At 42.2% G+C, this 23,069-nt stretch overlaps 1 protein-coding gene across 1 annotated transcript; it reads left to right on the top strand.

The window, feature by feature from the left end:
* Positions 1-20,032: 20,032 nt before the first annotated feature.
* Positions 20,033-23,039, top strand: LOC104915420 (maestro heat-like repeat-containing protein family member 2A). Its single transcript, XM_019622089.2, has 8 exons — positions 20,033-20,142; positions 20,439-20,560; positions 20,697-20,819; positions 20,955-21,120; positions 21,276-21,374; positions 21,532-21,683; positions 22,023-22,166; positions 22,690-23,039. Exons 1-8 carry the CDS (start codon positions 20,118-20,120, stop codon positions 22,828-22,830), a joined length of 972 nt encoding a protein of 323 aa, XP_019477634.1. The 5' UTR covers positions 20,033-20,117; the 3' UTR covers positions 22,831-23,039.
* Positions 23,040-23,069: the final 30 nt, after the last annotated feature.

Here is a 23,069-nt window from a genome sequence, read left to right as displayed (position 1 = left end):
GAGACCTGGACAAGCTGGAGAGCTGGGCAGTAAGAAACCGGATGAGATTCAACAAAAGCAAGTGTAGGGTCTTACACCTAGGGAGGAATAATTGCATGCACCAATACAGGCTGGGGGATGAGCTGCTGGAGAGGAGCTCTGCAGAGAGTGACCTGGGTGTCCTGGTGGACGACAGGTTGGCCATGAGCCAGCAGCATGCCCTCGTGGCCAAAAAGGCCAATGGCATTCTGGAGTGCATTAAGAAGAGCGTGTCCAGCAGGTCGAGGGAGGTGATTCTCCCCCTCTACTCTGCCCTGGTAAGGCCTCATCTGGAGTACTGTGTCCAGTTCTGGGCTCCCCAGTACAAAAAAGACAGGGATCTCTTGGAAAGAGTCCAGCGGAGGGCCACAAAGATGGTGAAGGGCCTGGAGCATCTCCCCTATGAAGAAAGGCTAAGTGAACTAGGTCTGTTTAGCCTTGAGAAAAGAAGACTGAGTGGGGACCTGATCCAGGTTTATAAATATCTGAGGTGTGGCGGCCATAGCGGTGAGGCCAGTCTCTTTTCAGTGGTACGTGGAGACAGGACGAGGGGAAACGGACATAAGCTGCAGCATAGGAAGTTTTGCACGAATGTGTGTAAGAACTTCTTCACGGTGAGGGTGATGGAGCACTGGAACAGGCTGCTCAGGGGGGTTGTGGAGTCTCCTTCTCTGGAGATATTCAAGTCTCGCCTGGACGCCTACCTGTGCGATGTGGTGTAGGGAACCTGCTTTGGCAGGAGATTGGTCTTGATGATCTCTAGAGGTCCCTTCCAACCCCTACAATTCTGTGATTCTGTGAAATAAACCATTGTTCACATTATGCACTCCTCAGTTGATTGGATAACACAGACTCCGGGCCAGAGTCTCTGGCATCTTGTCTGTAAATACATTATGTAGGGTGACTTTCTGTAGTCATACTGCTCCTGAGATCTACTACTTAATGTTTCATAGTTTCCAGATTTTCTGAAAGGTTCCACAAGACCACATCTCTGTTTGCCTAACCAATCTGGTGGGCTTCCACGACAGAGTGATGACACTGGTGGATAAAGGAAGGACAACTGATCTCATCTATCTGGACTTGTGCAAAAACTTTTTTATAGTTCCACACCACATGCTGATCGCTGAATTGGAAAGGTATGGATTTGGAAGAAGACTATTCAGTGGTTGGATGATAGCAACCAGAAGATTGTCGTCAATGGCTTTATGTCCAGATGGAGACTGGTGACAAGTGGTGTACCCTCAGGGGTCCATCTTGGGAGTAGTGGTCTTCGACATCTTTATCAGTAGACAGACATAGACAGTATCCTGGGCTGCACTGAAAGAAAGCTGGCCAGCAGGATGAGGGATGGGATTGTTCCCCTCTACTCTAATCTTGTGAGGCCCCATCTGGAGTACTGCATCCAGACTGGGGACCCTACCACAAGAAAGATTTGGAGCTGTTGGAACAGTTCCAGAGCAGGGTCAGGAAAATGATCAGAGGGCTGGAGCATCATTCCTATGAAGAAAGGTTGAGGGAGCTGGGCTTGTTCCACTTCGGGAAGAGAAGGGTCTGGGGAGACTTCATTGCAGCCATTATTTAAAAGAAGCTTATAAGCAGGAAGTAGATAGACTTTCTACATGGTCTGATAGTAATATGACAAGGGGAGAACTGTTTTAAATTAAAAGAGAGGAGATTTAGATTAGATGTTGAGGAAAGATTTTCACTCAGATGGTGGTGTGGCACTAGAACCAATTGCCAAGAGAAGCTGAGGATGCCCATCCCTGGTGGTGTTCAAGGCCAGATTGGATGGAGCCCTGGACAGCCTGATCTGTTGAGTGGCAGCCTTGTCCACAGCAGAGAGTTGGAGTTAGAACTGTTTGATCTTTAAATTCCTTTCAACCCAAGCCATTCCATGATTCTATGATTCTATGATTCTATGATCCTATGATCCTATGATTTTATGATTTTATGATCCTATGATTCTGTGCTTCTGATTAACTTCTTCTACCACATACCAATGAAAGACTTTTTTACCACATAGATGTTTACATCATACACTGTATTACTTATGTGAATGATTTCTTATGGTCTCATGTGTCCAGAACTCAGTACATTATAATATTCTGTCAAGTTTTGATCTATTGGAAAATGCATCTCATACGTGATGAATAATTTTTCATAAAGGAAAGACATGATCTAGTGTAACAATCTGAAAGGATCCTGGAAAGAATAATTTCAGACATCTGCATACATTGAAGTATTTCAAAAAAAGTACTTCAGTAATTTAATGTTCATATAAATTTTCAAGATTGTCTTCTAAAAATGTGACTACCCAACACATTATCTTTTCAACTTACAGCCTGAATAATTCAGGTGTGATTCTATTTCAGGCAATGGTAAAAGAAAAGTTAATACAGGTAAGGAGAGCAGAGAAAACATGTCCTCATAGTGCTGTATTTATAATCATGGCAAAAAAGAGAACTGGTCTATTTCTTACTATGTTCAGGTCTAGTCTTTTATTTGAAATTTGCCAGAAGAATTTTAAATATAGTAAAGATTGATTCTTTCTCACTATCAGTTTGAGAAACTGTCATCCCTTTTTTGCCACTGTTTGTCATCTAAGGTGATGAGGTTGTTGTTCAGGCACCTATTGATAGTTTAGATTTTCAGTGTATTTCTACTTTTTTTTCTGCAAAAGAATGCAAGTCCCCCTGGGTCTTGGGTCAAAAAAGCCAGCCCATGGATGTCAGAGGCACTTGGGACCATCTAGAGTAATGATGGTTTTCAGTACTGAGACAGCCAAAATGCATCTTACCTTTCAAAATTATAATTTTAAATGATTTTTATGCTTTCAAAAAAGCTATTGATTCCTCCTGAATGGTTCAGTACATGCATTCATTTTATTGCTTCATATCTTACTTGAGCCTTGTTAAGTGATGTATTTTTTGCTGCTTAGTAGTTTGAGATTGAGCATTATTAAATTAACTGTAAACCAGAACTGACGTGCAATTTTAAAGTGTTTTGATTATGGTAAAAATTACCCAGCCAGGACTCCAAAACTGCAGAGAGGGTCTTTGGAGGTTTGTTATATAATTCCTGGTTCACCAGCTATGCAAATGCTTCTACTGGTTGATTCCTAATAAATAAAATAACAAATATATAATTTTAAAAACACATAGACAATAAATATGAATTAATCCAATATTCAGATTTCAGCTGTGTTGACTGTTTAGGAAACATTTTACCCAAGTGTGAATCACACAAATACACCACATTGTGCTGATTGCAAAATTCATAACCATTATAAAATTAAAAATTGGTGATTGATCCATTTTTTAGCTAGCTTAAACTAAATGCTGTACTTTTACTAGTTTTTGCATTATTGAAATTAAAGTGCCTCATCTTTATGGGAAAGGAACTCGGGAAGGATTGTGAACACATTAAAATGTAAATTCTCTTTTGAGAGTGTTGTGCTCAGACAGTATGGAGATGAGTAGCAGAATAAAATCTTAAGAGAAATTGGAACAAATGTTCAAATGATTCCACCAGCACACATTTACAATATTTGCAGCTAGTAGTCTGATTCTTAGCAAATGCTGTGCTTTGGAAACTGAGCAACAAAGCCTATGGAACAGAAACCAATTAATCATACTTGAGTCTCATATTAAAGGATTTTTGTTAGTTCTGTAGGATCGTAATATAAGACTTCCACCCTGCATACACAATAAGAATTTGAAATGTCTACTAATTTATTCTACTGATAGTAGTACACTTTTGTATTACAGGGAAGACCCAGTCTGTTCTTCTCAGAGACTATTTCCCAATACAGTCAACCAAAATGGTAGGCCTCTGAAGGACTGTAATTTTAGTAGACAATGCAATTTTTCATTTTATTTCCTGTAAACTGCATACTATCCACATACCTCCCATTTTATGAAATTACTGTGAAAGTAAGAAAATAGTTATTGGTGGTGGCACAATTCTGATATTTCCCATTAATGCTCTTGGACGGGACTTTGCCAAGTTATCACATGCAGGTTGAACTGCAAGGAAACAGTAGCACACTTACTGTGCTTCTCAGACCTGGATTATGAAATGATTCATTTTAGTAGAGATCTATACATGTGTATTGCATTACTTTGGTATCCTTGAAGACCTGAAGTGTATGAGTACGTGAAGTATACTAATTTGGAGACTTTCTGAGTGGAGAGTGAGATAGAAATGCAGACTCTTTGTCAGACTGTGAGAGCAATTTATATGGCAACAAACGAGCTGCATGAAGTCACTTTGAATCTTTGCTCTTCTAAAATGGCTTCAACTGCCTCAGGAAATAACTCAGCTCAGACATACCTAGCTAGTAAATATTACACTACTGAACCAGAAAAGTTTAGTGCTGGTCCATATTTTAACTGTCAGGAACTGTTAGCACTGTGTTAGGTAGTACTGTGTCCTTACCAGCGCACATATATTTTTTTTCTCCCATAATAGAAGTATAAAATAAGAAAAATAAAATGCATATATAAAAATATAAATTAACTAAAATAAATAAATAAAATATAAATAATAAATGAATATAAATAAATAAAATGGGAATGAAAAGGCAACTTTAACAATTAGTTTTGGGGAATGAGTCTACAGAGAATGAAAACTAGAGGATAAATAGGGTGCAAGAAAAGCAATTGGGGAGTTAGTTTTTATTTTAGCTGCTCTTTGCTCATTTCTCTGTTGATTTATTCTATAGATTTTTGTTTTAAGTTTTCCCAAACTTATTTGAGAAAGTAAGGCTATGACAGAGGTCAATGGGTTGGTATTTCTGGGAAGATTACATTAATTTACACGAAAAAAAATACTTCCTCTCATAATGTAAATAAAAGAGAATGTAGCTGGCAAAAAATTGCTCCTGTTATATAGTAATTATAAATGAACTTTAGTAGAAAATTTGTATGCTCATTTTAAAATGATCTTTTTTTTTTTGCCTTGGAGTTCTGAACAGTAATTAAAATAAAAGATATGCCTGCACTGGGACCAAGTGTGCTACCAAGGCTGTTCTGCACAAGCCCCATGGTTTTGATAGTGTGCAAGCCATCAGCATCATCTCATATTTTCCAATTAGGAATGACTAATTTTCCTCTGTGTGTAGCAAAATTATAATCAGTCATTTATCCCCGCTGGAAGCATATGAACAGAAGCCATCACTAAAGCTATAATTTAAAACAAAACAAAAAAACTCATCAAACATTACAGGTCTTTGCTTTGAGTCAATGTTTACTGTGATATTTTTTAATTAATAAAATATTCATAAGCTTTTAGGATGATGTGTAGTGTAGCATAAGATTTAGTCCATTCAAAACAGTTTTCTACTAAAGAACAGAAGAGATAAGAGGAAATAACTTAAAAAATGATGTTAATTTGACTATGCATAGTTTATCACTTAAAACTTGCAGCTTACTGGATGGCTAAGCCAAAGACTGGAGCAGAGCTAGGTTCCAATGCTGAATGAGTGAGCTTTGGCTGCTGAGATCTGTCATGTGGTATTTGAAACCTTGAGGGTCTTGAGAATTTGAGTATGGAAGGGATATTAACCTCTTCCTTAGAAGATTTTGTCTGAGCTTCTGTAACAGAATAAATACCCTTTACTTTATAGTGTTCTACATGCTATGAGATTATTATTAAAAAAAAAGCATTTACATGTAATTGACACCTGAATTACTTCTGTCTTTCCTCCTCTAAAGGACTGATTATGATCCCTTGGTTCTGAGCTCCATAATTGAAACTGCAGCATGTTATGGAGTAAGTGTGAAAGTCATCCTTTTGGAGGGTTCAGTCTTACACAGTTGCAGTAAACATAAAACCCATTTCTTACTGTCAGGTCTTAAACATGCAATAATGAATTATGTCATTTTAATAAAATGCTTTTTATGAGGCTTAGAGGTCACAGGTTGTAAATTAAAGCACAGAAGGAAGAAAAGAGACTGATAAGCAGTCACTAAGGACTTCCTCCACATGACATAGGATTTACAGATGGAGACCATTTTATAAAGGACAAACTCATAACCACTGAACATAGAAGATAGTTGTTACATAATATGTCTGTATTATGGATGGCTTTTCCATGAATGTTCCTCACAGAAGTTGTCCTGTCTTCTTTATAGTCTCTTTAGTGGCAAGTGTGAGAGAGGCTGAATAAGTTACTTTGTCCACAATGTCAGACATATTCTTTTCATTTGTTGTCATTTTTGGATCCCTTCTAAAACATTCCTGATGATATTTCTTTACCTTTTCCAGAGTTTGCCTTTTCTAGGGAATGCTAGCACATAGCCTCTGAGGTCTCTTTAGCTTATCACCAAGTAATTCTACACAATCTGAATCTAAGTGAAAGCAGCTCGATTTCAGACATGATGTTGCATGCTTTGCCCTCCTGTCACTTCTTATGTTCCTGAGAACTTTGCTGTATTTCTGTTTCCTCCTCTGTAAAATGCAGAAAATGATAATGGCTTTTGGCTTTATTTTCATACCAAAAGACTATAATATGTATTGGAGAAGAATGACCTATAAATGCTTCATGTTTGTTATTACACTGACCACTGACACTTGCCTAGTTCATGTCTGTGACCTTTCGTTCTCACCTCTTCTTTCTAGTTCCTGCATCTGATCCACCTTTTATGCTTCTTATAAACTGAACTGCTGCAGTTTTCCCATGATGAATCTCTGTCCATATTACTCTGAAAATATGCTTAACTATACCAAAATCCTTGCTTCTTTGCTTCTAATATTTGCAGTATTTCCAGGATTACTACTACTATTTTATTTATATGCATAAGTGATCACAAAAATGTTAATTAGACAGTTAACTTTATGCACTACAATGGGATAACTCAAAGTTTAGCAAGCTAATTGTCTGCAGGATGTTGGCATGACTGATTCATAGAATCATAGAATCATTTGAGTTGGAAGGGACCCTTAAAGGCCAGCTGATCCAATTCCCCTGCAATGAACAGGGACACCCAAAGCTAGATAAGGGCAGTCTTTGCCCCATCCAGCCTGACCAAGGACAAATATTTACTCACCTGGTAGAAAAACTCTTGAGCTGGATACTGTTGTTCCCCTGGTCTTTTTTTTTTTTCCTTTTCCCTATATTCTAATGCTGGTTCTTGACCCTTTGAACTGCCTCAGTTGATTAGGAAATTACTTCTTGCTTTACTTTCACATGAAGAACAGTTAGTAACTTAGGCACTGGTATTGATAATTAAAGGAATAAGCAGAGTAGAGAAAAGGAGCAATAGATAGAAGTGATTGGAAAACAGAGGAAATGGGTTCCACATTCAGCTATGCACTGTGCCTTTTTTAGCTGGGTCATCTTCAAACGTCTCTGTGCCAACATGTGAGTGAATTGTTCTGGAAGAAGAGCAGACTGTTGTGTCAGAAGAAATCTGCTGCAGCACGAGGTCAGCCAGGATGGCCTGCCGTCCACTGACAGACAACCTGTTTCACCTGTGGTTTGTAAATGAGCCCACAAGGTCTGATATTCAGAATCCAATTGAAAATCATTTGGAATGAAAAGTATTTCATTCAAAAATCTAAAGCAGATGGCAGTTGGCCAGCACTGCTGCTTGGAACTTTTCAGTATGTAAATAAGTAGCTGGCTGGTTTCTTTTACTGAGTATCCTCTTCTGGTTCCATAAACTGTAATCCTCTTTCTGATGTTTGGACAAGTCTTTCACCAAAGTCATGGCAGGAGACTGTAATTAAATGTGTGGTTCTCCAAAAATCCCTAAAATACAGAGCTGAAACTAGAGCCTGATGCACAGCAGAAGCTGCAGGAAAGAAAAGCACATTTTCTTGCCTCTGTGACACGAACTAAATTAGTACTCTGAAGCCAAACACTTTTGCTGCATGTAGTGTGTGATACCCGCTGGTGCCAGTAATTGCAGTTACTCTGCTAAAATAAGCGAAAATGATCGTTGTCATTGACAATCTGCATGGGTAGCAGCTCTCGTGAACAAAGGGCTTGATACTGTGGTAACACGTGCCAACGCCACAAGATGACACACAGTTTCCTGAGAGGCTGCAAGCAGACATCAGTCACCTGGCACATCCTCTCTGTGCAACATCTGAAGGAAGCCATTTGCTTGCATATCTTCTATCGTAGACTGCTTATTTATAGGGGGTCTGAGTCATACAATGTATTATTTGGCCATGTGGCAGTGTGAATACCAGTGTTTTGCTCAAAAAAAAAAAAATATTTTTTTTTTGCTAGACCTTTTAATTTAATTGAACATAATTGGCTTTAGTATATTGTGTCAAAAACAAAAGGTTGAGCAATTTTGAGCTAGTGATGAAGGCAATGGAAGAGTGTTTTACCTCGTTAAAAAAAAAACCTTTGGAGATGTGCTATTTTCAGTTTAATAGTTTAGGCTTTGGATGGTTGGTGCAGTTAAAAATAAACATGTCTGGAATAGCATAGAAATGGATGGGATTTTAGGATGTACCAACTCTGTGGTAATTACAGCTTGTTCAGGGAACAAAGGGTGATGAAGGTGTGCTTGTATTTATCCAGCACCATGTCTCCAACTGCAGCACACCGGCAGGAAAAGAAAAACCCATGCATGGTACAGCAGATGAACCCAAATACACATGCAGTGAATAAACAGGACAGGCTGATGTACTGATTTTTTTTTTCTTTTCCTTTATAATACATTTGAGAGAAGTGCCTGCATGGCACAGCGCACAGCCAGACTGGAAGAAGAATGACTGCACACGTTGTCTTCATCATCACCTGGCAGTGTGGCAGATCTTTTCATCCTCAGGGCACTCTGCAGCTGCTCCTCCTCAGGACATCCGTTTCTCATGCTGCTAATGGGATTTCTAAATAATGCAATTTACGACTGCATAGCTGTTTAATAGCAAATCATTTACTGTTAAATGATTCTTAAATTTTTTAATGGTGTTTGTATGGGGAGAGAGAGGATCCTTTGTAAACACAACCAGCTGAATCAGTGTAAGGATTCAGCACTTCTGAGGTACTACTGCTGCCTCACTTACAGTCTGCAGGAGCTGCCACCATGCTCTGACACTAAGACCAGAATAAATACCTGTTGCCTTATCCTCTGATCTATTACTTACCAGCATGATTGTCTGAAATATTTTTTATCCTAGAGATTATAGGCTATCTAGATCTCTCTTTGTGCTATTTTTCTGTGAAAGAGGGTGCACGGTAGGAAATTTATTATCAGATAAAGTTTTTAAGCACTGATGGAATGCAAGCAGTAAGCAGCACCTTTTTACTGACTTTGCTTTTCATTGTACAGGACAGGAATCCTGTGTTGTGTCAGAGTGGTTTAAAAGAGGAATGGGGATCTTTTCTACTTGCCTGCTTATTTATTAATTAATTATTTTTAATTTAATATTGAACTGGAGAAGTGATTCACATGGAGATAAGTACTGTGAAATAAATACTGTTATTCATTGTGTATATGTCCTCCCTGTCAGTAAAAGCTATGAGTATAAAAAGCAATCCAGCTTTCATAATCCTTTATAGAGTTCTACGTATTGCACACTTTCAAAAGTGCTATGCATACAATTCAAGACCTGTTACAAACAGCTTACATGCAGTAAAAGGAACTATCGAAAGTAGGAGCGTATGCTAAAGTGTCTGCATAACATCTGGAAAATTTCATGGTGATTCTTGTGATTCCACAGCAACGCATTTCAACATGATAATGAAATGGAACACAAAATTCCCAAGAGGAATTTGCTTTTGCTGCTGCAAAAGAGCAGAAATGCTCAGAAGAAAATGGTTAATAAAAAAATCTTAAACCTCCAAGTATATCAATGAAACTAAATAAATTTCATAAAAAAATACCTACCAGTGGCAATGTTGGGTATTTACAAATACCTTTGTGACACTTTTAACATGTCTGAAGCGTTACCAATTCCCATAGAAAAAAGCTATTTTTGACTCTGTATCTTCTCTCTGCCTTGTTTGTGGTTCAGGGAATAGGAAACCAGGTACCTGTGGTGCACCTGCAGTCCACATTGTTTCTTCCTGTGACATAGATGTCATACATTTTTCTGCAGTTTTATTGAATAATGTTCAGTTACACACTAATTGTGATCCACAGATGCACTTGAAAACTCTCTTCAAATATCAGGAATAAAAGGACTCATTCATGGGATAACTAGCTAGCGCTCTAGCATAAAATCCATGCTTAAATTCACGTAACTATTAATCAGCTTGAATATTCTTACTCAGAATGAGGCCTCATATTTAAGGTTATAATGATGAGTCAAAACACATCAAATTTATGATATAATGAAGTGTCCTCAGCCTTCAGAAGTGCATATAAAACCAAGTAAGTTGATTTATAATGGAAGGAAAAGTTTGTAGACAATACTGAAGGAAGGAATGGGAGCAGAGGCTATACTAGTAGGTGCTTAGGCCACCTTGCATGAATGCTCTTATACCACTTTTTGCCTGTAACTGGTAAAAGTCTGTGCCTTTTGGGTAACAGCTTCATTTCAGTATTCAGGCAAAAGGATATGCTCTGAGTGGTGGCTTGCTGGTCATCTTTCTCCAATTATGCTGTTGTATAACCACGTTATACCACTCTGACATCAGATTATTTGAATGCAATGTAATTTTAAAAAATTGTAGACATAATCCTCTACAGGAAAAAAAAAAAAAAAGATTTTTTATGCATTGAATACATACAAAATACATAAAAGTATATTTCCATCATTATGAATGTTTGAGAATATGGTGAATATGGCCACAGAACAAAAGTGAGTTGGTGGCGAATCTTGTATTAATTGTCATAGGAAACATGATGACATGGAAATGAAAGGCTGCACATGCCAGACAGAGTCATCCCATTTTGTTGGCTTGTAGGACATGTGCAGGGAGGGATGCATTCAAGGACCTTATGGTGCAACACTCAGCTTTAACCTTCATTAGTGGCAAAATAAAAGCCCACAAACATTTAATGGGTAATGGGGCTCTGCTTCTGAGTATGAAGGATTCAGTGGCATCAGGGACATTCAAAAGCATCAGCTGCCTCAAGCCCAAGGAAGCTGTTTCCTGAGTCTTCTTTACTAGGAGTTTTAAGCTTGCAAGAGTGATAACATTTTGCACTCTTGTGCTCCTTCTGGTTTCACAGTGGTAGAGGCAAAGACCACCTCTCCTGCAATGTTTAAGTGTTTTTTACGCACCTAAAATTTGAAGTCAGGTTAGGGCTGTGCCCTACAGCCTGACATAACTGTAAAGACTGTAATTTCACCCACAGAGACAAAAGTCTGCTTGTTTGAAAGCTGTTGTACTTCAAATTTGTTTTAGATCTCTCTTCTATAGATATCTGCAATTTGAATGTGGATGTCTACATAGCTTTCCTTTGTGAGTCAACTTAGGACTAAAACTCCTGCAATTTGCTTATGAAAGGTGAGGTAACATCAAAGTTACCGTGTCTTGAATTAGATTTGTTTTTAATAGGTGTATTTTTTGAATAAATAATTCAAAATTCACAAGAAAACTCAGGAATTAACAAATGTTTGTAGCCAGCAGTGCAGAAGGAGGAAGATGGATTTCTGAGTAGTAGGATGAATACAGAGCCAGACATCTCAAGGTCAATTATTTTATTTTAAGCTTATCATTGTCAATAAGAATAAATATTCTGCAAATAAAGCCTAAGTAACAGTTCTGACATTCTATCCAGTAGAGGAGAATCCAGGTCATCTGTGCTCATGGTACTAAAAATGCAGTATCAACAAAGACACATAAGAAGGCTGTAGATGTTTTTTTTTTCTTCCTATTTTTTTTGATAGTTAGGAAGTCAGCAGAATGTCCAGGATGAACTAAGAAGCCAGGAAAAGTTATAAATAGCTGTTAACAAGCATGCAGTAGTTGTTCAGTAGCTGTTTCTTAGGGTTTGTCTCGTGAGTTAAGAAATAAGATGAAGCTAATACAACTTTCAAATATGAAATGGTGCACTGTATAGCTGACTTTTTACTTCGACATTATTCTCTCAGTTTTTGCAGTTAGAATCACGTATGAACTAATTTTGAGATGTGAGATATAGACTATGGAATTCCCTTTCATCTCACAGATGTATATTCCTAGAACATTAGGAGGGAAGATGGCTAACGATCTCTTATAATCTTCCCCATTAGTGGTAACATTTACATAACATTGGTATGTCGTCTAAACCTGATATCTCTATAGTTCTGGGATATTTACCTGCTTCCTCTACAGCACAGTAGATGAGTTCATAGAACTACGGAAACACAGAATGGCTTAATTTGGAGGGGACCTTAAAGATCACTCAGTTCTAACCACCTTGTCATAGGTAGGGCTGCCACCCACCGGGTAAGGCTGCCCAAGGCCCCAACCAATCCAGCCTTGAACACCTCCAGGTCCAAGGATTTAGCATCCACAGCTTCTCTGGGCAGCCTGTGCCAGTGCCTCATCACCCTCTGAATAAATAATTTATTCCTAACATAAAACCTTGTTCTCCCCTCTTTTAGTTTAAAGCCATTTTAATTTGTCATATCACTATTAGAGCATATAAAAAGTTGTTCCCCCTCCTGCTTATCAGTTTTCTTCATCTACTAGAAGGCTGCAATGAAATATTTTCAGTGAACTGATGTTGTGGGAGATCATTACTCCTGTCCATCTAAAAGTAAGGGTTTATAGGTGCTGTTCTTCCTTCAAAAGCTGCAGGAACTTGTCCTGGACTTCAAACTCGCCTATCTCATGATGCAAATTGAGATATTACCCTTTGCTGACAGACTTCTAGTGTACGCTGTCTTTTACCTCCTTCTCTGCCACCCTTAGTTCTGCCATGCAATTAGAAGTCACAGTTTCGCAGTGAACATTAAACAGCTGCTTCTTTATAGGTTTTACTTCTCAGTCAGTCTGGAACCACAGTGAATATAACTGTGGTATGTTGCCCCATCCCTCCTGACTATTGCCTCTCAGAAAAATATCTGTATTTGTGTTGAACAACTACTTCATTTTTTCCAGTAAAGAACCACCACTTTACTTCATGTGAACAACTTTGCAGAAGAGAATAATGACAGGTGAGAAACAATATTCACAGCACCAATGCTATAGTCAGGTTAATTGGTTTGGTGAAGATGTGGGCACTTTCTCTGATACCTTAAATTATTAGAGGGAGAATGATTGCCAATAGTGTTTCTGAAGTGTTGATTTATTTACATCTAGTTATAACATGTTCAAGGAATAGTTATATTCTTACCTCCTGAAAAAGTAAAAAAAGGTTGTTACCAGATTATAACTAATGAATCATAAAGTATGCATAGTTTTTTACACGTAATGATTAAACTTGGCTCAGGCATATGAATATATTGAGATGTTGCAGGAATTCGTAATCCAGCTCTGGTTCAGTGTTTTGCAGGAGTTGCTTCATATTTCTACGAACCAGTCCCAGAGAATGTACTTTGGGTATTTACTATATAAATAGGAATTCTGCACTTCTATGTTTCAACACTTCCATTCTCTGACTGTTACTGTTCACCTCCTTGGGGAAGGTAAACTTTGAGAGAGAAGCAGAAGCTCTGCGATGGCACTGTGATGACTTGCATTTCCATGTGTACCACTATTTGATTTTGAGATGTTGGAAAATTGTGTTATGGTCCATCTAACTCATTCTATAACTCATATTCCATAAAGTTTTAGACAAATCACAGTTGGTGTTCATAGTAATATTTTCCCCCTGTGTCATCTCAAACATGGGTACTCTTCTCTTTTTGTCCAGTTCCAGCAAAAAAGATGAAGTGGAATGAGGGAAGGATTAATAATGTTCAATATTTATCAGTACGTCTTGAACATTATCAATGATGTTCAAGATTTAAAGTAGACTTAAAATTCTATTAGCATTTTTTTTTTTTTAAGAAAATGGTGCAACATAAAAAGATTGCCTTGCAATTAAGAAATATCCTTTTTATTGTACTGATTTGTTTCTAGTGAATACTGAGACAAGACTTCTAATATCTGTGTCATTAGTTTCTGGTTAAAAAATGAAGAAACCCGGTAACTTTTTAGCAAAATAATTTTCACTACTGGAAAAGGAAAAGATGAATGGTAGTTTTCAGAAACAAAAAGATTCATGAAAATTATATCTCTGTAATGTTACATTTTTATTGTGTGAGTGCTTTTGCGTCTACTGAATTTTAGGAAATGCATAGATTTTTAATACTTAGAGAAGATGATCTCTCAATTGTTTTAATTGCTTATATAATTGTTTTAATGCTTATGTTAGGTGACATGTTCCAACTCATGGTAGTTGAGTTCTGTCAAACACAGACAAATGTCAAGGAAAGTAATATCTCCTAAAACAGTTATATGACTTTATTACTCCTGAGTAATAAAACACAAAATAAAAACACAAACTTTAAAAACAAAATAAAATAAAACACAACATTTAAAAATTTTAGTTTTAGACTATATTCTGTACCACAGCAGTTTTTAAGTTCTACATAAATGTGAGACAATTCGTTCCTTGCATTAAAAATTGATGTTTTTTAAAAGAAAATTTTAAATATAAGGTTGAAATTTAACTCTATTACCAAAAGAGTCAAATCAAGAGGATACATTTCACCTAATTAATACGTCAGGTAACAGTTCATCAGAGATGTAAACTTTATGTCAAGAGAAAGCATCTCTCTAAAAACGTTTTGTTATTGAAAACGAGTCTATTGAAAACGAGTGTAACAACAATACCTTTGAAATGAGAAAAGAATTTTGTATTGTTGAAACTTGTGATGTCAGTCTTCTCAACTCATTCAGAAAATTTTTCCTATTTTTTTAAATAATAATAATGGGAAGACAAATTAATTACAATAAGACTAATCTTCAACTTCTATTCTTGCCATTCTTCAAATGTTCATCAGAAGACTGATGGTTTGAAAACAATTTTAAAAGAAAAACATTCTCTGATATTAAAGATGTCCTTGACTCTGGTGCCCTCTCAGCCTTCAATGTGCCCCCATCAGCCCCACGAATATGGTGACTCTGCCACCAGATTCAGTTAGCAGTGAGGCTGGATGCATGTTCCCAGTGTGCACACAAAGACATACAGAAAGACACAAACACAGAGGACCCCATATACCAGCGCAGACAGCATGGTGCCTTTATAAACCCCCATGTATCAAGCTGCATGGACATCACCAAAACGGATGGTCCCATCTTCCTCACCTGTGTCAAACTGGAATTGAAGCTCACTAGTGGTACATACATACATCTTCACTTTCTACTTTTCCAGGCACACTCACATTCACAGACCCTAATCCCATCTAATAGCCTGCTGTGATATCCTGGCTCATCACCCAGACACCAATTCAGGCTTTGGGTTTTTCTAGATTTTGGTCTTTTCCTGTTATGAATCCAGCTCCAGCAGGCATGTACACAAATGTGTACACATCCAGAGACTAAAGTGTCATACAGAAAAAAGAAGTAGGATCTAATAGGAAGACAGCTCAAATGACAGTGACCAGGTGACTAGGCAGTAGCTGATCAGCAGCTTGTTTATGTGACCACATTTATTCCCCTTTAGTCCATCTTCCCACACTTACTTCTCTTGACTGCTATGTCTCAATTCCTGTTTTCCCATCTTAGTCCCATCCCAAAAGCATCCCATAATAAGTTTCAAGCCTTCTGGAATAACAGCCAGGCCTCCCAGTTCTGTGTCATCAGCAAGCCTGCTAACAGTGTGCTCTACTCCCTCATCCAAGTCATTGATGAATGTATTGAATAGTGCTGGTCCCAGTACCGACTCTTGAGGGACTCCAATAGACACAGGCTTCCAACTAGACTCACTCTGTCTCACTGACCACAACTCTCTGGCTTCTTTCCTTCAGCTGATTCACAGTCCACCTCACTACTTGAATGTTCCAGATCAAGCTTCCTCAGTTTAGCTGTGGCGATGCTGCGGGAGATGGTGTCAAATGCTCTACTAAAATCAAGATAGACCACATCCACTGCTTTACCACATCTATCCCCCTGGTCACATCTTCATAAAAGGCTATCAGGTTGGTCAAGCATGACTTCCCCTTGGTGAACCAATGTTGACTACCCTTAATAACTCTCTTATCCTTGACATGCCTAGAGGCAGCACCAAGGATAAGTTTTTCCATCACCTTTCCAGGTGAGGCTGATCAGTCTATAGTTACCCAGGTCCTCCTTCTTGTCCCTTCTGTAGTGACGTTTGTTTTCTTCCAGTCCTCAGGCACCTCTCTTGTTCCCCACAACTTACCAAAGATAATGGTGAGCGGCCTAGCAATGACTTCTGCCAGCTTGCTCAGTACCCATGGGTGCTTGCATCAGGACCCATGGATTTATGGATGTCCAGATTGTTTAACTGTTCCTTAACCCAGTCCTCATCAACTGAGGCAAACTCCTCCTTGATCCTGACTTCCTCTGGGACCTCAGGGGTACAGGGCTCCTCAGGACAGCCTCCAGCAGTACAGGTAGAGACAGAGAAGGCACTCAGTAACACCACCTTCTCTGTATCTTTTGTCACCAGAGCAGTTGTGCGTGCGTGTGTGTGTGTGTGCGTCTGCAATGCATGCACATGTGCACACCTGTTTGTATGAGTGCATGTGCCCAGTGGCAGCAAGGCTCAGACTTGCTCCTGGCTGCCCAAGGCCATGCAGCCCCTTAATGCCAGCATCTATGCCATCCAGATACAGACTGTCAGACTTTTGGAAAGAAATCCCGCTTCAACTCACTTTGAAAACAGTTCCACACAGTAGTGCTGTAATCCCTCCTGCAACCTCTTCACATTCTCAGCTACAAAACTGTCACCACCATGAGCTATGCCATGTCACCAGTGATGAAGAAGAGCCTGCATGCCGTGCTTGTAACAATCTGCACCAGCAGAGCTGACCTACTATTGCTGCTGCAGCTGCCCACCGCCCCACTGTGCTCACATCCACTGCTTGGTCTTCTTAAGTGTTCTGTGTGCATTGATGCATGTCAGTGGGTGACATTTTTTCCACATGGAGGAGTTCATTGACACATCCCCACTTCATGTGCACTTCCACATCAGACCCATTGTGTCAGAATGCCCATCTGCTGCCATCTGTCGCACAGTAATACCACGTCACGGAATATTGGTGGGGAGCTTCGACCCCTACTGCCACACCACCAACATCCGCCTCTGATGTCATGAGCCAACACCATGTTCTCTGGTCTAATCCTCCTCGACCAAGAGGAAGCCTTTCCCTCCCCAGACTCTCTTTCTTACCTATAGCGTCTGGGGTTCCTGAGGGCTAATCTTAACATTAAAGACTGAAGCAAAGAAGGCATTCAGAATCTCTGCCTTCTCAGCATTCCCTGTTACAAAGGCACCCATCTCATTTAGTAGGGATCCCACATTTTCCCTGGTCTTCCTTTTACTGTTGACATACTTTTAAAAAGCCCTTTCGTGTTATCATTTACCTCCTTTGCAAGGTTTAATTCCGAGAGGGCCTTAGCATTCCTTGTTGCACCCCTACAGGCACTGACAACATTCCTATATTCTTCGCAGGTGAACAGGCCCTTCTTCCACTGTTCATGGATGTTTTTCTTTCTTTTTAGTTTATTTCTGAGTTCCTTGCTCATCCCCACAGGCCTCTTGCCACCTTTCCCCAGTTATTTACTCTGAGGGATGAAGCAATCTTAAGCTCAGAAGAAGTGGAGTTTAAGGGCCAACCAGCACTCATGGGCTCCCTTACCTTCTAATGCTGTAGCCCATGGAATACCTCCAATTAGGTCCCTGAAGAGGTCAAAGTTGACTCTCCTGAAGTCCAGGGTAGCACTCCTACTGATTGCTTTGATTCTTCCTTCCACACAAGATCTTGAACTCCACCACTTCATGATCACTGCATCCCAAGCTCCCCCAGCCTTCACATTTCCTACTAGTCCTTCCTCATTAGTAAAAACAAGGTCAAGTAGCACACCCCTCCACATCAGCTCCTTCACCACCTGCATCAGAATGTTATCATCAATGCACTGCAGGAACCACCTGGACTTTGTGTGCCTGGCCGTGTTATTTTCCCGGCAAATATCAGGATGGTTTAAGTCCCCCATAAGAACGATCGCAATGCTTCTTCCAGCTGTTTGTAGAAGGCCTCATCCATTTCCTCTCCCTGATCAGGTGGCCTGTAGCACACACCCACAACAGTGTTGCCTATGCTAACCCGCCCCTTAATTTTTACCCACAAGCTGTATCCACTTTTTCATCATCCCCCTGCAGTGGAGCTCAATGCATTCTACCTGCTCTCTCATAAACAGCAACTCCACCACCTCACTTCAACTTGCCATCCACAACAGCATGCCAGTTGTGTGAGCTGTCCCACCATGTCTCCATGATTGCAATGATATCACACTCCTGTAAGCACGCACAGATCTCTAGTTCTTCCTGTTTATTCCCCACGCTGTCTGCATTACAATACAGGCACCTTAGGGTGTAGGTATTTCTAGAGGGATGCAGGAAGATTTAAGCTGGGCTCTTTGCAATGTGGTCTTCTCTGAGGAGTCCTCACAAGATCCTTCTGGACAACTGGGAAGTCTCTCTCCACAGTTTACTAAGAAGACAGCATTCCCAGGCCCTTCTCTGTTTCAAGTGACATGCGGAATCAAACTCTATAACCACAGTGCAGTCATAAAGCAGGTATGTTTACTCAGTGCTGTGCACCTATGCTGGATGCAGGGGGGTATTCGTCCTAGCCTGCATACCAGAGGTCAAGAAAGGCACATGCTTAAAGAACAAGCTCCTTACAAATGCATTAGATGTCCAAGAAAAGGTTGTTTTATTACAATGGGTCCCCAGAGTGATTGACATTTTTCTCCCCCCAAGTCTCAGTTCTTATATGCATGTGTGGCATTTCTCACTGGTCATCTGGTGGTCTTTCTGATGAAGGCCATCGTCTTCCTCACTGGGTCAGGTTGGAAGATGCTTGACTGGCTCTGACCGGTCCTCTTATCAGTATCAGCTCTGTCCACCAATCCGCTGCTTCTTCATTAATTTGTGGTTTACTGTCCTAGCCTGCTGCCTTGCGTTAGGATAGCTAACAATGTTATTTGGAGAAACAGGAGACTCGCTGTCTGTACTAATTCTGTAGGTCTGTAGAAAAGCATCTGTTATCGGCAGCAAAAACCTGGCTTTGAAAGGTTAGATCTGTAGCTGCCAATTCAGCACCTCATGACGGTATATAACTTTTAACCTAACTCATTTTCCTCATTTCACAAGGAACTCCATGCTCTTCCTCCATCAAATCTGGTTTAATGCTCTGGTAATCAATCCAGCCTGCTTGCTCCCCAGAACACTTTGGCCCCAACTGCTCAGTTGCGTTCTGTCTCATGCCCACACACCTGTTCTCTCAAACATATGTCCAAGATCAAGATACACAAAACCTCGGTCCTGACACCATCCCAGTAATTGACCAGTAATTTATCAACTTTATTTGCCTCCTTCCTTCTGGGACCCAGCCACCAGTCAAAAGGACAGAGGAGAACACTCCTGGTGCTCCCGATACCTTTAGCATCTTTCCAAGGAATGCAAAGTCCCTCTCTGATGTTCTGCCATTTCCTTGTGGCAGCCTCCCATGACCCTACTGGAATGACAACGAGCAGATGGTGGTCTTCTTGTTTGATCTGATGTGGTGGAGTCTCCTTAATGTCTCTGACATGTGCCCCTGGAAGACAGCAAAGCTGTCTAGAGAGGTTGTCTGGGCAGCAGATGGGGGCCTCAGTGCCTCCCGGCACAGAGCCCCAGTCATTAAGACAGTACTAGGCAATGGTGCCCAGCAGCTGCTCCCTGGCAGGGGCTCTCCCTCATCTGCTGAGGCGATTCCCTGCTTTGGCACAGAACCAGAACCCTGGAGCCGAGTGCATCACAAAAACATGCTGTGTTTTGGGGCCTGCAAGGTTGCCCTGGATGTTGTCTGGTCCCCAGCCTGGGGCATGTCATTCTCTGTGAGGAGACACTCTGAGGTGTGATGTCACAGTGGCTACCTCATACACCCCTGTGGCAGTGGTGGAGCGGTGGCTCAGTCCGCTTGTGGGACGCGCAGGAAGTGAACCCAGAGAGAGCGTTGTGTCTATCTGGAGACATCCTGCTGTGATGGAGCGGCTGAGAGCCCTTCGAGGTGAGTCCCTCACCTCTCTGGACACTGTGATGCTGCCTGAGCACGTGTGCCTCCATTGTCTGTTTAGGACATGCCAGCAGCACTGTCCTTGCTCTGCTAAGAGCAGCTGCCCACCATGGTTTCTCCTGTACCCCAGCAAGGGGAAGGCTCTCTCTCCTCTTCCTGCTGACCACGCATGTGCCAGCGCAGCCCACCCCCACCATGGGGCTGGAGGAGCGTTCCTCCCAAAGCTGGCTGGATGCTCGGCTCTGGCTCCAAGCAACATGAGTAGCAGCTGCTCTGCTCTTTCCTTTCAGGTCTCTTTGCTTGTGTGGGCTGCATGCCCAGACGAACACGTCACAGGGAGAGAGGCAGGGTGGAAAGCCCTGTCCCTGCCTGTGCCGTGACTTTGCTGCTGCAGCGCCTGCAAGACCAGGAGGTGAGCTGGGGGCATCCACCCATCAATCCTTGCCCTGGCCCAGTGCCATGGTCCTGTGGGGGCCAGGCCCAGCAGCACAGCTGCATAGTGATGGGTGGCAGTGGGCAAAGTGAGCGTGACTCATCCTTGTCTCCAGGGTGACCGAGCGCAGGCGTACTGCGAGCTGGAGCACGTCCTGAGAGAAGATGACAGCCGCCCGCCGTGCGGAGTGGTGAACCGGCTGCTGGCAGAGGTGTCCCAGGACCTGACAGCAGCCCAGGTGAGGAGTCACTCCCGAAGGCAAAGGGAGCCGCCTGCCTGCGCTGGTGTTCTGCTGGCGGATGGTGGTGGCTTAGCCCTTCCAAGGGCCTCAAGCAATCTCCTGTGCCGTGTGTCACCAGTGACTCTTTTTCAGGGCGTGACAAACAGCATGAGAATGGCTGCCAGCAATGTCCTGGTGGCTCTGGCCAGGACACACTTCACCATGGTGATGTCCGAGCTCCAGGACCACCTGAAGGCCACACGGGAGATGTCCAAGGAGTTTGTTCTGATCACCCTGAGCAAACTCTTCAGCAGCTATGGTAGAGTGCCCTCTGCCTCCTGACATCTATAGCAACTGGGGAAAGAGGTCTCTCCCCTTGCACATGATCTGTGTTGAGCTGGGGGATGCAGGGCTGCAGCCTTTCCTCCCTCACTGCTGAGGCTCTGACCATGCCCCTGTCCTTCCTCTCTGCAGCTCCACAGTGCATCTCCTTTGTGTGGCTGACGCTGGCTGGCCTGCGCAGTGTGGTGGGCCAGGTGAGGAGTGGCCAAACGCTGCGCATCGCTTGTGCTGGTGAGTGCTGGCCCCAGAGCAGAGGGGATCGGGACAGCCCTTGTACCTCACCCTGCTGCAGACTCTCACAGGCTCTCTTTTCTCTCTCTTTCTTTTTTTTAAAAATTAATCATTCTTTCGTTATTGTTGTTTTGTTTTGTTTTGTTTTGTTTTTCAGTTGTGAAACAATGGATGGATGGAGTCAAGATTCACTTGTCCTCCGGAAAGCAATGCCCCTGGCCTGCCACAGAGAAAGAGCAAATCTATGAGAATCTTGATGAGCTGTTCTTCTCTGTGGTGAGGAACTGGCAGGACTGCCAGGAGGAAGAGGTGAGCACTGCTGCATTCCCAGCCCAGCATGTCTCACAGACATCAGCAGCTCTGTCTGTGCCCAGAGGGCTGAGAGCAGAGAGGTGAAGAGAGGGAGTGCGCTGGCTCTGCAAAGAGCTTGGGGCTGGATCTTGCTGCCGGGAAGCAGCCGCACGTCACAGCATTGTGGCAGGGAGAGCTGGGGATGAGGGTGTGGGGAAAACCTGCCTGCTCTCCAAAGCAAGCCCATCTCCTGCTGGGTACAGGGATATGGGGAAAGGGAAGAGAAAGAGAAAGCCCTCTTTGCAGGAAGGGAAGACCTTCAGTCTTTGATGCTAAGACTCTGCCATCCCTCTCCAGGACAAACAGGCCGTCCTCGGGGCTGTGGCTGCCATGTTGAGTGTCCTCCTGCAAGAGGAGCTGCACCGAGAGCACGTCTGGGAGCAGCTCCTTTGGCTTGTGCACCCGTGTCAGGAAGTAAAAGACACCTGCAAGATGGCCAAGGTGAGATGTTGTGCATGGCTCAGCGTGGATGTGGGGCCTGTGAAGTGTCACGAAGGGTCAGGGGGATGCAGGAAGAAGGCAGAGAGCCCTTGGAGAAAGGAGGAATCGGTGTTCCAGGGGGGTCTGAGGTTTCCCAAGTTCTTCAGTCAAAGAAGGAACAACCTGGACAGGAGCCAGGAGGGAGCCAAGAGTCACTGGGGATCATCTCCTGGGGATAGGAGGCTTCACTACCACCCCTGTGGGTCTCTGAGTGCCTGAGGAGCTCAATAACAGGAGGGACCATGTCCAGTTGCACCTGATGGGGGAGAAAAGAGATGCTGGGTGGGAGATGTCTCAAACAATGCCCAAACAGGGCTCAGTTGAGAGCAGAGAGACTTTCTTGGTGCTGCTGGGAGGTGGGGGACAAAAAAGAACGCCTGTGCAGAAGCTTCTCCCGGTGGACAAACCATTGGGAAACAGTTTCTCCACTCCCAAGTGGCTAGATGTGGCTTAAGTACTTTTTTCCTCTCCTTTTGCCTTGCAGAGCCTCACTATCTTCCTGGAGGCCTTAGAGGGAGTTGAGTATGCCATCCCCAAGGACAAGTTTCTGGCCATCACCAGTGCTGTATTCTACCAGGTAAGGGGAGCCTATCCTTGTGCACACAGCAGTTTCCCTCTTGGCTAAGTCTCAGAAGGACTGCAAAGCTCAGAGCCCCTGACTAAGGCAGCTCAGCCTTAGCAACTGCATGCCCGAGGCTGCTCCAGAGCTGTGCGTGTGCCCCCAGGGATGTTGTGGGGTGGGCTGGATTTTGTCTGCGTGTCCTCCTCCTGAGAGTGCCAAGGGAGACGAGAGCTGGCAGCACAGTGTCTTTTCCATCCTCAGTGCTGATGTGATTTTCTCAAATGGACCTTTTTCCCACAGCT

The sequence above is a fragment of the Meleagris gallopavo genome, chromosome 1, assembly GCF_000146605.3.
Source record: "Meleagris gallopavo isolate NT-WF06-2002-E0010 breed Aviagen turkey brand Nicholas breeding stock chromosome 1, Turkey_5.1, whole genome shotgun sequence".
Taxonomy (NCBI): domain Eukaryota; kingdom Metazoa; phylum Chordata; class Aves; order Galliformes; family Phasianidae; genus Meleagris; species Meleagris gallopavo.
Note: the sequence above shows the minus strand (reverse complement) of the source record. Positions and strands in the feature narration are given on the sequence as shown.

What these genes read in the sequence shown, in the direction of transcription:
- LOC104915420 (XM_019622089.2), top strand. Translation starts at nt 20,118, where the DNA reads ATGGAGCGGCTGAGAGCCCTTCGAG. An exon ending in CAAACTCTTCAGCAGCTATG is followed by an intron (nt 21,121 to 21,275) that starts GTAGAGTGCCCT and finishes TCCTCTCTGCAG; the next exon opens with CTCCACAGTGCATCTCCTTT. An exon ending in AGGACTGCCAGGAGGAAGAG is followed by an intron (nt 21,684 to 22,022) that starts GTGAGCACTGCT and finishes ATCCCTCTCCAG; the next exon opens with GACAAACAGGCCGTCCTCGG.